The 14,518-nt window shown below is 66.7% G+C and overlaps 1 protein-coding gene across 2 annotated transcripts; it reads right to left on the bottom strand.

The window, feature by feature from the left end:
- Positions 1–1,565: 1,565 nt before the first annotated feature.
- On the bottom strand, positions 1,566–14,288 carry KIAA1614 (KIAA1614 ortholog). 2 transcript variants are annotated; one of them, XM_055121913.1, is made up of 10 exons: positions 13,906–14,288; positions 12,030–12,749; positions 10,772–10,814; positions 9,491–9,631; positions 6,824–7,032; positions 6,197–6,272; positions 5,868–6,120; positions 4,963–5,090; positions 4,277–4,449; positions 1,566–2,871 (listed from the first exon to the last, which is right to left on the bottom strand). In XM_055121913.1, exons 2-10 carry the CDS (start codon positions 12,709–12,711, stop codon positions 2,678–2,680), a joined length of 1,899 nt encoding a protein of 632 aa, XP_054977888.1. In that variant the 5' UTR covers positions 12,712–12,749; positions 13,906–14,288; the 3' UTR covers positions 1,566–2,677. The 2 variants fall into 2 exon arrangements, with proteins under 2 accessions (XP_054977888.1, XP_054977887.1); XM_055121912.1 differs by having other exon boundaries at positions 9,491–9,634; positions 13,906–14,287.
- Between the last annotated feature and the right edge of the window lie 230 nt (positions 14,289–14,518).

Below are 14,518 nucleotides of genomic sequence, written 5' to 3'. Positions count from 1 at the left end.
GTGCTCATCTTTCGGCCACGGAATGGGGCACCCCAGTGGGCGGCCTGCTCAGAAGCCGGGGGCGTCCTTGCCTTGGGGACAGCCTGCAGCCCATCGCAGCGAGGACACCGCTCGGGGACAGAGGACGCTGCCCTGGATGACAGTGGCCACCTGGGTCCCCTGGAGGAAGGCGTCCATGCGCCTGGCCCAGCTGGGCAGAAGGGGACCAGCTAGGAACGCCCATGACCATGCCAGCCGCAAGGCTGTGGGTTCTTTCATTTATTCCTTTATTCTTTTTGGGTCACTATCACTGTCACTGTTGTCCCGTTGCTCATCGATTTGCTCGAGCGGGCACCAGTCACGTCTCCATGGTGAGACTTGCTGTGACTGTGTTTGGCATCTCGAATACGCCACGGGGAGCTTGCCAGGCTCTGCCGTGCGGGCGGGATCCTCTCGGTAGCTTGCCGGGCTCTCCGAGACGGACGGAGGAACCGAACCCGGGTCGGCCGCGTGCAAGGCAAATGCCCTACTTGCTGTGCTATTGCTCCGACCCACCACCAATGCTCAGGGCTGACTCCTGGCTCTGTGCTCAGGGCTCACTCCCCACTCTGTGCTCAGGGCTCACTCCCCGCTCTGTGCTCAGGGTTGATTCCTGGCTCTGCACTCAGGACTCACTCCTGATGGTGCTTGGGGGACCCTATGGGATGCCGGGAATTGAACCCGGGTCGGCTGCATGCAAGGCCAGCACCCTCCCTGCTGTGCTATTGCTCCAGCCCCCGGCTGTGGGTTCTGGGGTCCCCCAGCACCCCTGTATCTGCCGGGCCCCTTCTCCCCTGCCTTCCCGCCCCCTCCTGACTCACCGCTTCCCAGTCTGCGTCAGATCCTTCTCGTGGACTCGACACGCTGGCGTCGGCGCTGCCGGCGTGGACGGGCCACGGCCGCGTGTGTTCCCTGCGGTCTGTGGGGTTCGCCGGGCTCTGCTTGTCCCCAGAGCCCCAAACCGACGGGCCTGGTTGCCAGCAGCCTGGCGCGTGGGCAGAGGGGAGGGCGCGACAGAGAGAAACGCCTGCCCACGGCCCCGCCGAGCCTAGAGTTGCTTCCAGGGGTTTCCAGGCCATGCCCCCCATTGCCTTTCTAGAGCTTTCTTTTTTTTTTTTGTCACACCCAGAAATGCACAGGGCTTAATCCTGGCTCAGGAATCACTCCTGGTGGTGCTCAGGGGACCCTATGGGATGCTGAGAATTGAACCCAGGTTGGCCGCATGCCAGGCAAACGCCCTCCCCGCTGTGCTATCGCTCCAGCCCTTCTAGAGCTTTCTGTGGCACAGGGCTGGCAGGCCTGCTCGGGGGACCTGGGCCCCCTGGGTCAGGGATAACCCAACTGGGACTCGGCCACAGAGCCTGCAGCCTCTCTCGCCCGGGGTTCCAGGAATCCCAGGCCTGGTAATTTTTTTTTTTTGCTTTCTGGGTCCCACCCGGTGATGCTCAGGGGTTACTCCTGGCTCTGCACTCAGGAATCACTCCTGGCGGTGCTCGGGGGACCCTAGGGGATGCCGGGGATCGAACCCGGGTCGGCCACATGCCAGGTCAACGCCCTCCCCACTGTGCTCTCGCTCCGGCCCTAATGCCCAGATCATCCCGACCCCCGACTAACACGGACCCATTCACCTCCCCGCGCCCGTACAGGAACCACACCCTGGTCAGTCTCACACCAGGGGCCCGTCACACGCATGTCCTGTCACAGTTCACGGCCGCCCCGCCGTGGCCACACCAGAGCGGCCTCAGTGCCCACGTTCGTGGCCTCTTGGCTCTGAAACAGTCCCCGTGTCCTGTCCCCAGGACCCCGCTGCCCCCACACTGCCGGGGCTCCCCCTCTGGCCCAAGGGCGGCTTCTGGAAGCTTCTGCGCCTCCAGCCCTGGCGGTCAGCCTGGCCCTGGGCCCCACACGGCCGGTGTCCAGCCCCTCTAAGAAGCCAGGACAGGGGCTGGAGCGATAGCACAGCGGGTAGGGCGCTGGCCTTGCACATGGCCGACCCGGGTTCAATTCCCAGCATCCCATAGGGTCCCCTGAGCACCTCCAGGAGTAATTCCTGAGTGCAGAGCCGGGAGTCAGCCCTGAGCATCGCCGGGTGTGACCCAAAAAGCAAAAAAATAGTAGTCAGGACAGACACTCCAGTTTGGCTTTAATCATTTAGCACGACCGGCCGGTTTGGGGGGGGGGGGGGGCCCAGCCCTGCCCCTGGGCGCTGGGCAGAGCTGAGCCAGCTGCCACCCGCGCCCCACTGGGGGCGGGGGGGTGGTCTGCGCTGGCCCGTCTCCTACCCCACCCCGGGGCCCGTCCCGGCGCCCAGCCGCCCATCGGGGTCTCAGTCCCTCCTTTCACATCCCCCCAAATTCCCAATAACGGCCCCCGGGAGGGGCGGGGCTTGCGGGAAGGCCAGGGAAGGGGCGGGGCTTGTGGGAAGGCCAGGGGAGAGGCGGGGCTTGTGGGAAGGCCAGGGAAGGGGCGGGGCCTGCGGGAAGGATAGGGAAGGGGCGGGGCGTGCGGGAAGGCCAAGGGGCGGGGCTTGCGGGAAGGGAAGGGGCCTGCGGGAAGGCCAGGGCTGGGGCCTGCGCCCAGGGACCCCTGGCCCCCCCCCAGGGCCGACGGTCACTGCAGCCGGCCCCCTCGGTCCTCCCGGCCTCCGCTGGGCTGGCGGTCAGCGCGGCGCCGGCCTCTGCCTCAGCACCCGCAGGGACATGCTGTCGGCGTGTGCCAGCAGCTCCTGCACGTGGGCCGCGCCCAGCGCCGCCACCTTGGCCCCGTCCACCTCCAGGACCTCGTCCCCCTCGGCCAGCAGCCCCGAGTACAGCTTGGCCGTGCCCACGTCGGCCATCGCCCGCACGTACAGCCCTGCGGGGAGAGGGGCGCTGTCCGCGGGGCAGGGGCCTGCGGCCACACACACACACGGACACAGACACACACACGGACACACACACGCACGGACACACACACGGACACACAGACACAGACACATACCGATGCACACAGACACACACAGACATACACACGGACACATAGATAGACACATGCACACATACACAGGCACACACACACGGACCACAGACACAGATATACACAGACATACACACGGACACATAAACACATGCACACAGACATACACACACAGGCACACACACATGGACGCACACACGGACCACAGACACAGATACACACAGACACACGGACACAGAGACACATGCACACACACGGACACACATACACATGGACACACAGACACACAGACACATACAGATATGTGTCTGTATACACATATGGACACAGACATACACACGGACACATAGAGACCCTAACACAGACACACACACAAGGACAGACACAGACACACAAGAACACAGACACACCCGGGCACACACACAGATAAACACTCATATGTACCAACTCACAAAGAAACACACACACACACACACATAGACACTCATACTCCCCTATGACCACAAGCAAACACACACTCCCCTACGACATGCAAACACACTCACCTACAACCACAAACACACTCCCTTACAACCACAGCAAACACACAACACCCCCCTACAACCACATGCAAACACACTCCCCTACAACCACATGCAGACACGCTCCCCCACAACCACACGCAAACACACTCCCCTACAACCACATGCAAATACAAACATACACTCTTAGAATCCTTCTACCTGGACCACATTCACACATACATGCCCCCTATATCACACACACACACACACACACACACACACACACACACTCCCCCACCCTCCAATCACATGCACACACATGCATATGCCCCTATAACCACATACACACACACTCCTCCATCCCCCAATCATATGCAAATGTTTACACAATCACTCTACCATAACCACGCACACATGTACACACATGCACACATATACATACATGTATACACATGTGTATACACACATGCACACATATGTGCGTATACACAAACATGCATGTATACACACATGTATCCATGCGTGCACACACATGCACACGTGCACGCTCCCTGCTCCCCTGCTGCTGCCTGGTGCCACAGCCGTGCCCGCCTTAGCTGAGTCATCCCCCAGCCCTATCTCTGGGGTGGCTTTTGGTCCACGGTGGGGGATGCAGCCCAGGAGGGAGGTGCTAGGGGCTGCCTGGGCACAGGCTGGCACGTAGCAGGCCTGGGTTCCAGCCGGGGCCCCCCCCAGGTGGGCCCCGAGCACTGCCGGGAGGACCCCCCCCAGGCAGCCCCCAGGCCAGGGCCGGCACGTACCTGAGTCCCGGCGCCCGCTGCCCGCGGCTACGCAGAAGCCGAAGCCACCCCCGGGGCTGCACTGCAGCTGCAGCTGGCTGGTGCCGTCCGGGAAGGCGGCCACCACGCGGCCCACCGCGCGCGCCCGGCGGGGCGCCCCCACGTCCTCCACGCTGAGAGCAGGCCGTGGCGGCCTGCGGGGAGCCCAGGGAGCACGGGGAGGAGGGTCACGGCGGTGGGGGGACCCCTGGGTCGTGGGGAGGTGCCCAGGTCTCAGGGTCCTGCACCCGCCTCGCCTGGGCCCAGGGAGCTCGCTGGTCTCTGATCTGTTGTTTGGGTCCCACCCGGCGATGCTCAGGGCTGACTCCCGGCTCTGTGCTCAGGAGTCACTCCTGGCAGTGCTCGGGGGACCCTAGGGGATGCCAGGAATCGAACCCGGGCCAGCCACATGCAAAGCAGATGCCCTCCCCGCTGTGCTTTTATTTTTTTCATTTTGGGTCCCACCCCGCAGTGCTCAGGGGTGACTCCCGGCTCTGTGCTCAGGAGTCACTCCTGGCGGTGCTCGGGGGACCCTATGGGATGTTGGGAATCGAACCCGGGTCGGCCACGTGGACTAACCCCTCCCCCCCACCCTGGGAAGCTGCTGCCGAACTCCAGGGCCGCCTCCTGCCCCAGGTCAGTCCCAGGGGGCCCCGCTGCCCGCTCACCTGCCCGCGGCTCCGTCCCCCGCCGGCTCCTGGACCAGGTAGAGGCTGGCCCGGTCCCGGCGGCCGCTCAGCAGGGCCTGGAGGCTGTGGAAGGAGGTGGACTTCCCGCGCTGGGGCGAGCTCGACACCTGTTGGCCGGGGGCGGTACTGCACGTGAGAAACCCCCAGCCCCCAGCTCCATCGGGGACCGAGGAGGGGGTGGGGAGGTGGGGTGGGGGTGGGGGTCTGCGCTGGGGGGAGCAAGCTGGGCACCGCTGGGGTCACCGCTGTGTGGACGGGGTTGTGGCCTTTCTGACTCAGGGGGAAGCAAATGAATGCTGGAATTAATAGGGGCCCAAGCAACAGCAGGGAGGGCGTTGGCCTTGCACGCGGCCGACCTGGGTTCGATTCTCGGAATCCCATAGGGTCCCCCGAGCCCCGCCAGGAGTGATTCCTGAGCACAGAGCCAGGAGTCAGCCCTGTGCACAGAGCTGGGAGTCAGCCCTGAGCACAGAGCTGGGAGTCAGCCTTGAGCACAGAGCTGGGAGTCAGCCTTGAGCACAGAGCAAGGAGTGAGCCCTGAGCACAGAGCCAGGAGTGAGCCCTGAGCACAGAGCAGGGAATGATCCCTGAGCAGAACCAGGAATCATCCCTGAGCACAGAACCGGGAGTCAGCCCCGAGCACAAAGTCAGGAGTCATCCCTGAGCACAGAGCCGGGAGTCAGCCCCGAGCACAGAGCCAGGAGTCATCCCGAAAAGCAAAAAAAAAAAAAAAAGAAAGTTCTAGAACCCTTGAGGTCGTCAACTCCGGGACCTGGCAGCAGAGGCAGAGGCGGGAGGGGAGGAGGAGGAGGAGGGGAGGGGGGCGCCGAGGACAGCCGAGGCGGGACCGGGCCAGCTCCCGGGGTGGGTGGGGACAGGCTCACCAGGTGCAGGAGCTGCAGCGACGGGGCCCTCCTGGCGGCGGGGGCGCCGGGGCCGGGCGCGGGGGGCCGCAGCTGCTCCTCGCTGTGGCTGCGGGTCCGAGCCGCCAGGGGCCGGGCGGCCTGGCCCAGCGCCGAGAAGATCTTCTTCAGCCGCCGGCCCGGGGCGAAGCCCCCGCGGCCGCCGCTTCTCGGGCCGGGGTCCCAGGGCGCCGCGGCGGGCGGGCTGGGCCCTGCGGGGTCCCCCGGCGCCCGTCTGGGGGGAGCGCGGGTGAGGGGCGGGTGGGCACCCGCCTCTGGCCCCCCCAGCTGCCCGCCCGCCCGTCACTCACCGGGGCGCCGGGGGCTGTCCGGGGGCGGACCCCGCCTGCCGGGGGTCCCCGCCTGCGTCCTGGCCGCACCCCGGCCCTGCGGAGAGGTCGCCGCTGACCCCTGCAAAGCCCACCCTGTTCCCCCGGCACTGCCCGGACCCCCGGGCACCGCCAGGGTGGGGGGGGGCCGAGATGGCACGGGCGGCAGGGGGTGCTGGGGTCTCACTGCAGGCTCTGGGGATCCAGCCCAGAGAAGGGGACCCTCCGCCGGCAAAGGACGGGGGCGGGGGACCCCAGGGGCGGGGGGACCCCAGGGGCGGGGGACCCCAGGGGTGGAGGGACCCCAGTGGCGGGGGGGGGGGACCCCAAGGGCGGGGGGACCCCAGGGGCGGGGACCCCAGGGGCGGGAGGGGCCTGTCCCGGGCCAGCCGGGGCCCCGCCCTGGGTACGGGGACGCTCACCCCCACTGTCCACTCAGCTGCCCGGCTGGGCCCCCCGGAGACCCTCTGGCTGAGGGGACGCGCGCGCCAGGGCAGGGGGCAGCGGGTAAAGCCGGGGGTCTGGGGGCGGCTGGGCCTGTTCTGAAACTGCCCCCTGTCCGCTGACCCGAGGGGTCAGGCGCCCGGGGCCCCTCCCCTGCAGCCTCACCATGACCGGGACCCTCGGGGGCCAGTGGGGGCTTCGGGCCGTGGGGGTCCGGCTCGGTCCTGCCCCCAGGCCGCCTGTTCTTACAGCTGGTGGGCAGGAGCGGGCAGGCGGCGGGTGGCGGGTCGGGCACGGGCCTTGCTGAGGGGGCCCAGGGCGGGTCAGCGGCCTCCTGCTCCTGAGGGCTGGGCGGTGGCGCAGGGGTGAGGCTCCTGCAGAGGGGAAGAGGGGAGGGTTCTTGCAAGGGGTCGGGGTGTCTGGCAGTCAACCCCGAGGGCGCCCTCTCGGCTACGGGACAGGGCAACAGGTGTGGGGAAACACACACCTGCCTCTGTACTCAGGGCTGACTCCCTATTCAGTGCTCAGGGCTGACTCCCTGTTCAGTGCTCAGGGATGACTCCTGGCTCTGTGCTCGGGACTGACTCCAGGCTCTGTGCTCAGGGATGACTCCCAGCTCTGTGCTCAGGGCTGACTCCCGGTTCTGTGCTTGGGGCTGACTCCCAGCTCTGTGCTCAGGGCTGACTCCCAGCTCTGTGCTCAGGGCTGGCTCCCGGCTCCGTGCTCAGGGCTGACTCCCGGCTCTGTGCTCAGGGCTGTCTCCCCAGCGTCTTGAGCTCCCCCCTGCAGTGGACACCCATTCCAGGTAGTGGGAACTCAGCCCACCGGCTTGGCTGGACTGGGCAGCCTCGTGGGGGTCTTTCCTGGGTGGAAACGAGGCGCGAAGGCCCGGGAGGGCCCAGAAACTTCTCTCACGCCTGGTGGTCCCTGTCCAGACTCGGGGCCGGGCCGGGCCCCCGACAGAGGCTGGGGGCGTCTGCCGCGTCCCTTCCGCGCCTGCTGCTCTGTGCGCCCCCCGCCCGACTGAGCCGGGTCTCCCCCAGGCCCGCATCTGTGTCACCGAGTGGCTCTGGGGAGGCCCCTGGGCCTGAGCGGGGGTGGGAGTGGGGGGGGTCTGGCGCGGGGCCCGGACGCGCCGGGGGTGGGGGTGGCCATCTGGCGCCTGCTTCTCGGCTCTGCCAAGTCCCGCCAGCTGCTCGGGTGGGTCACCTTGCCGGCCGCCCCCTCCCTTGGCCGGGCACAGCCTGGCAGGAGGGAAGCCGTGTGTGTGTGTGTCTGTGTGTGTGTGTCTGTGTGTGTGTGTGTCTGTGTGTGTGTCTGTGAGTGTGTGTGTGTCTCTGTGTGTATCTGTGTGTGTGTCTCTGTGTGTGTCTGTGTGTGTGTCTGTGAGTGTGTGTGTCTCTGTGTGTCTGTGTGTGTCTGTGTGTGTGTCTGTGTGTGTGTGTCTGTGTGTGTGTCTGTGTGTGTATCTGTGTATGTATGTCTGTGTGTGTGTGTCTGTGTGTGTGTGTGTGTGTGTGTGTGTGGCGCGCAGGCGTGTCCCGGGGGACGGTCACCGCTGGCCCTGCTGGGCGACCCCCAAATCCACGGTCTCTCCCATGGGCTCCCGATGGGGGGGGTAAAAAAACTCGGGGGGCCGCTTGAGCCTCTTCCCGGCACCTGATTCCGTCCCCCAAGTGTCGGGGGTCCGGCCCGCCCCCGCGTGAGAGCCAGAAGCAGCAGCACCAGCTGCCACCGAGGAATACGGGGTCTGTCCCCGGAGGGTCCCGGGGAGACGGGGACTCGGGCGTGCTGGGGGGGGCGGGTGAGCAGCCCGGGGGCCCCCAGGGGGTCCTGGCTCCGTCCCTGACAATCTCGAGGTTCCCGCCTCGGGGAATGAGTCTGGGGGTTTGCCCCGTTCCGAGTCCAGCTGACCCCCGTGTGCGGGGTGTGGAGTGTCGTCCGGGGTGTGGGGGCATCTGCAAAGCGGATCCCGAACCCGGGCATCCCCCGGCCTCCAGCTCCGAGTCAGAACCTGGCTCCAGGGGGCCGGAGCGAGAGCACAGCGGGGAGGGCGTCTGCCTGGCACGAGGCCGACCCGGGTTCGATCCCCGGCATCCCCTAGGGTCCCCCAAGCACCGCCAGGAGTGATTCCTGAGTGCAGAGCCAGGAGTCAGCCCTGAGCATCGCCGGGTGGGACCAAAAAAACAAAATAAAAAAAAGAACCCGGTTCCTTCATGCTCTGTGAGCAGGCAGTGTAGACGCCCAGGGGCTCACGCCCAGACCCTGAACCCCGCCCACCCGACAGAGGGGAAACCAAGGCCCCAGAGGCCTGCGGAGTGGGGACCCAGCAAGACACTTCCGGAATGCACCCCCTGCAGTTCCCGGGGGCCCCACTGGGCCGGCCTGGGGCAAACGGCCCCCACCTCAGCCCCCAGCCCACGGGAACCCCGAAAAAAATCACCAAAAACACCAGCACGACCAACGGGAGCCTGAACAACCCAAGTGAGTCTCTTGACGCCCCCCCCCACCCGAGTGTGGAGCCCACTGGGCCCCTGGACGCTGGGCCCCTGGACACTGCCCCCCTGGACACTGCCCCCTGGACGCTGGGCCCCTGGACGCTGGCCCCCTGGACACTGGGCCCCTGGACGTTGCCCCCCTGGACGCTGCCCCCCTGGACGCTGGGCCCTGGACACTGGCCCCCTGGACGCTGCCCCCTGGACGCTGGGCCCTGGACACTGGCCCCCTGGACGCTGGGCCCCTGGACGCTGGCCCCCTGGACGCTGGCCCCCTGGACGGTGCCCCCCTGGACGCTGGCCCCCTGGCGGCCCCGGGAAGGCGCTGCCCACTCACCGGCTGTCCGGGGCCCGCGTGGGCACGATGTCGTGGCTGGCGCGGAGGGGCTGTGTCCGGGCCTTCACGCGGGCAGGTGGTGGCGGCTGCTTGTCCTGTCCCGGCCTGTGTGGGGGCTGCTCCGGGGGGCACCCAGAGGCCCTGCTGGGGGGCGGGGGTGGGGAGACGCGGTTAGGAGGGTTTAGCCCTGGCCCAGGTGGGGAGACAGGGCGGGGCAGCTTCCAGATGATTCCACCCAGCTCCTGGGCAGAGAGGCAGGGGCTGAGCCCGGCCCGAGGGTCCCGCCCGCCCACCCACGGGCACCCGGGGGCCGTCCTGGCCATCAGCGCTGCCCTGGGTGGGGGGGAGTCTCAGCCCGCCCTGGCCGGGCTCTAAGTGTCCCCTGGCTGTCCCCTGCACTGCTGTCCCTTACACTGCCCCGTCCCTCTCTGTTCCCCACTGTCCCTGCACTGCCCTCTCGGCCCCTCCCCCCGCCTGTGCTCCCTGGTGAGTGCTCCAGGCTCGGCTGCAGGTGGGGATCAGCACCTCGGGGTGCAGGCGAGGTGACCAACAGGGCTGGGGCCACAGTTGCTGACCGGGGACTTCTGGGTGGCGGGGGGCAGGGGAGCGGGGCGTCCCCCAGGACTGTCCCCTGCTCCCCCGCGGGCAGACACGGGGGTCTCTCTGCCGCTGAGGGGGGCCAGGCAGGACAGAGGCCGCTGTGGGCCGCCCTGGGGGACGCTGCCCCGTCCCCCGTCCCTGCAGGTCTCACCGACCCTCACTGCGTTTTCTTTTATTTTCTTCTTTTGCTTTTTGGGTCCCACCTGGCGATGCTCAGGGCTGACTCCTGGCTCTGTGCTCAGGAATCACTCCTGGCAGTGCTCGGGGGACCCCATGGGAATGCCGGGCATCAAACCCCGGGTTGGTCATGCAAATGCCCTAACCCCTGGACTATCTTTCTGTCCCTCTTCTATTTCTTTCTTTCTTTCTTTCTTTCTTTCTTTCTTTCTTTCTTTCTTTCTTTCTTTCTTTCTTTCTTTCTTTCTTTCTTTCTTTTTTTTTTTGCTTTTTGGGTCCCACCCGGCGATGCTCAGGGCTGACTTCAGGCTCTGTGCTCAGGGATCACTCCTGGCGGTGCTCGGGGGACCCTAGGGGGTGCCGGGGATCAAACCCGGGCCGGCCGCGTGCCAGGCCAGCGGCCTCCCCGCCGTGCTGTCGCTCTGCCCCCACCTTGTTTTTCTTTTTCCCCAGCGTCTCTGCCTCTCAGGCCGGTGGGGGGAAAAGGCAGCTCTGAGCACTCACCTGGTCCGGTCCAAGGCCCCATCCACGTCCCCCGCCGGCCGCCCTGGAACCCAGAACAGAATCCCACGTGAGGCCGAGGGGCGGTGGGTGGCCCCAGGATGGTGCCTTTAGGGGCGCTGGTGGAGACTCGGCAGAGGGTGCTCCCCCAGGGAGGGGGCCTCCCTCTATCCTAAAGGCCAGGCCAGGTTTGCACTTAATAACCAGGTTCTTCCTTGGCACATGCATCTCACTGCTTTGTCTGTCTGTCTTTGCTTATTTCCACTCTGGGGATATGTTTTTCCCCTTGGCGGGGGGTATGGGGTCCCACCCGGCAATGCTCAGGGCTGACTCCCGGCTCTGCACTCAGGGATCACTCCTGGCGGTGCTCGGGGGACCCTAGGGGATGCCGGGGATCGAACCCGGGTCGGCTTCATGCAAGGCAAACGCCCTCCCCACTGTGCTATTGCTCCAGCCCCACCTGTGTTCTCTCTCTGTCTCTCTGTCTCTCTGTCTCTCTCTCTCGCATCTTCCTTTTTTTTTTTTTTTTTTGCGTTTTGGGTCACACCCGGCGATGCTCAGGGCTGACTCCTGGCTCATGCACTCAGGAATCACTCCTGTTGGTGCTCAGGGGACCCCGTGGGATTCTGGGAATCGAACCTGGGTCGGCTGCGTGCAAGGCAAATGCCCTCTCCGCTGTGCTATTGCTCCAGCCCCTCTCTCTCTCTTGCATCTTTCTAAGCACGTTTCCCTCCATAAAACTCCCTCCTGCTTCACTCGGGCCAGGCAGGGACCGTCAGGGCGAGACCAGACAGAACTTGGGGGGGTGGAGGGTCGGTGGGGGCGAGGTGAGGATTCAAAGGGCAGATGCAGGGACTGGAGCGACAGCACAGCGGGGAGGGCGTTTGCCTTGCATGCAGCTGACCCGGGTTCGATTCCCAGCATCCCATAGGGTCCCCCGAGCACCGCCAGGAGTGATTCCTGAGTGCAGAGCCAGGAGTCAGCTCTGAGCATCGCCGGGTGGGACCCAAAAAGAAAAAAAAAAAAGGCAGATGCACGTGCCCTGCAGGCAGGATGCCCGAGTTCTGGGACCCCCCCAGCCCCGAGGGTCGGGGACACGAACCCATCAGGTGGGCACTGCTGGGCCAAGCTCTGCCAGGGTGGGTCTGGGACCCCTGAGCACAGCCGGGGAGCACCCCAGGACACCCTGAAGTTCTGCCGATGGGGTCACTGGCTGCACCCCCTGGGGAGCCCCGCCCCCTCGCCCCCAGAGCAGACTCACTGTCGCCGCCCGGGGGTCCCGGGTTCAGGGGGGCCGCCCCCCTGCCTCTCAGCATCTCTCTCAGGAACAGACGGTTCTTCTCCACCTGCTCGGAGAGGGACCGGGGACCGGCCCCCGCGCCCGGCGGCCCCCCAGAGTGGGCGAGCCTGGGCCCCCAGTGGTCCCCGGGGGTCGGAGAGGGGCTGTCCCGGCGGGGGGTCAGGTGGCCCGCCCTGGGGGGCGTGTGGCCCCGAGGTCCAGCGCTGGCCCCGACATCTTCTCGCAGCTCTGTCCTCTTCCTGCCAGTGGCGCCCCCAGGCGGCGGGCACGGCCGGTGCCAGCTCTCAAGCCCCGAGGCGGCGGGCAGCCAGGGCCGCCGGGGGCCCCCGCGCCGGGCCCCGTCCCCCTTGTGGTCACTACCGTCCAGCCGGCCGTCCTGGGCAGCGAGGCCTCCCATGGTGTCCGGCCGGAAAGGCTCCGGCGGCGGCAGGGGCGTCCTTCGGGGTTTCCTGGGGGGCGTCCGTGGGCGGGAGGCGGGCTCGGTCCGTGCTGCAACCTCGGGGCCCTGGGGCTGCCTGTCCCCCGTCCTGGGGTGCCGGGCGGCCACTGGACCGGGCGTCTTGTCCTCCGAAGAGCAGAGCCGGGAGCGGGGACCAGGCTGGGGGTCGGGGCCGAGAGTCGGCTCAGCTGAGCTGGCCTCCATGGGTTGGCGTGTAGCGTCCTACAGGCGGCTGTCAGGACCTGCAAACGGACAGTCAGTTTATTGGTGTTTTTTAAACTTTTTGGGTCCCACCCGGCGATGCTCAGGGCTGACTCCTGGCTCATGCACTCAGGAATCACTCCTGGCGGTGCTCGGGGGGCCCTATGGGATGCCGGGGATCGAACCCGGGTCGGCCTCGTGCCAGGCAGACGCTCTCCCCGCTGGGCTATCGCTCCAGCCCCTGTATTTTATTTTTATTATTATTATTATTATTTGCTTTTTGGGTCACACCTGGCGATGCTCAGGGCTGACTCCTGGCTCTGCACTCAGGAATCACTCCTGGCGGTGCTCGGGGGACCCTATGGGATGCCGGGGATCGAACCCGGGTTGGCAAGGCAAGGCCTTAGTGTCTCAGTCCTGTTTTATTTTCTTAAGACAGTTGGATACTATCTCAGTGAAGGCTCCAAAACCAGTGCACAGGCTGGATTTTTTTTGGGGGGGTTAGGGGAGCTTTTGGGGTCACACCCGGCGATGCTCAGAGCTGACTCCTGACTGAACTCAGGAATCACTCCTGGGGGTGCTCAGAGGACCCTATGGGATGCTGGGAATCGAACCTGGGTTGGCCCCGTGCAAGGCAAACGCCCTCCCCACTGTGCTGTCACTCCGGCCCCTGTATTTTATTATTATTATTATTATTATTATTATTTGCTTTTTGGGTCCCACCCGGCGATGCTCAGGGCTGACTCCCGGCTCATGCACTCAGGAATCACTCCTGGCGGTGCTCGGGGGACCCTATGGGATGCCGGGGATCGAACCCGGGTCGGCCACGTGCCAGGCCAACGCCTTCCCCGCTGTGCTGTCGCTCCAGCCCCATCTTCTGTTTTTTGCGTGCGTGCCACGGGCTCCTGGGGTCCCACAAACATCATGCCCCAGTGCGGGTCCCCGCGCCCGCCCCCCAATTCTGGCTACAACCCCACCACTGAACCCCACGCCCGAGGCCCGCTCGGAAAGCCCAGAGGAGCGGAGCGGGTCCAGCTAAGAGAGCTTGTGGCGGGCAGGCCCGGGTCCAGCCAGATGGAACCAGCCGCCCCCCCCCCCCCCCGGGGCACGGGCCTGATCTGGGGGGTCTGGCCTGCTGCATGGCCCTGGGGTACCCCTGCCCCCCGCCCGGCTCTGCCCCCTCTCGCCCGTACTCACTGAGGGCCACAGGGAGCCCCTCCATCCCGGGGGCGCACGCCGGACCCTCCCTCCAGGCCGGGCGCGGGGCTGGTACCCGGGCGGGCCCGTCCCGCGGGCGCTGCGCAAACGCTGCGCCCCACTTGCGCGTTTGGGCAGGGCCGAGCAGGCCCGGGCTGGCGCTTGCAGGGCGCTTCCAGGGCGGGAGCGGAAGGGGCTGGAGCCGGGCCTGCCCGCCTCTCCGCCCCCTGCACCCGGCGAGCGAGTCCCGAGCCGCTTCCAGGCCGGGGCCAGGCGGAAAACGGGATCAGCGGGGGCGGGAGGCGGGCTGGGGCGCGCGGGACGCTCGGCTCCCGGGGCTCCCCGCGGCGGCTGCTCTGCACCCCCGAGAAGGCCTGCCAGGGTCAAGGTCACCGCCAGAGGGTCCCGGGGCCCGCGGGGGAGCGTCCTGGGGCGCGCGCGGGACGGTCCTGGGAGCGCCCGGAGCGCGCGCGGCGCCAGCGGGCCCGTGTCACAGTTTCCAGCGCCCAGGAAAACCTGGGTGAACCCCCGACCTCTTCCCAGCAGGGCCAGGAGGGGCGGCCAAGCTCCTCCACGAGCCTGGACCCCTGGGGAGTCCCGAGCCAGGGAATTG

Source organism: Sorex araneus, chromosome X, assembly GCF_027595985.1.
Source record: "Sorex araneus isolate mSorAra2 chromosome X, mSorAra2.pri, whole genome shotgun sequence".
In the NCBI taxonomy this organism is placed as follows: Eukaryota; Metazoa; Chordata; class Mammalia; order Eulipotyphla; family Soricidae; genus Sorex; species Sorex araneus.
Note: the sequence above shows the minus strand (reverse complement) of the source record. Positions and strands in the feature narration are given on the sequence as shown.

Excerpts from the sequence above, each read along its gene's own strand:
- KIAA1614 (XM_055121912.1), bottom strand. The coding sequence starts at position 12,711 with ATGGAGGCCAGCTCAGCTGAGCCGACTCTCGGCCCCGACCCCCAGCCT. Across the intron at positions 10,815-12,029 it reads GGGACCCCCGGGCGGCGACA|GGCGGCCGGCGGGGGACGTG; the intron begins GTGAGTCTGCTC and ends TCTGGGTTCCAG. Across the intron at positions 7,033-9,490 it reads ACGCGGGCCCCGGACAGCCG|GAGCCTCACCCCTGCGCCAC; the intron begins GTGAGTGGGCAG and ends TCCCCTCTGCAG.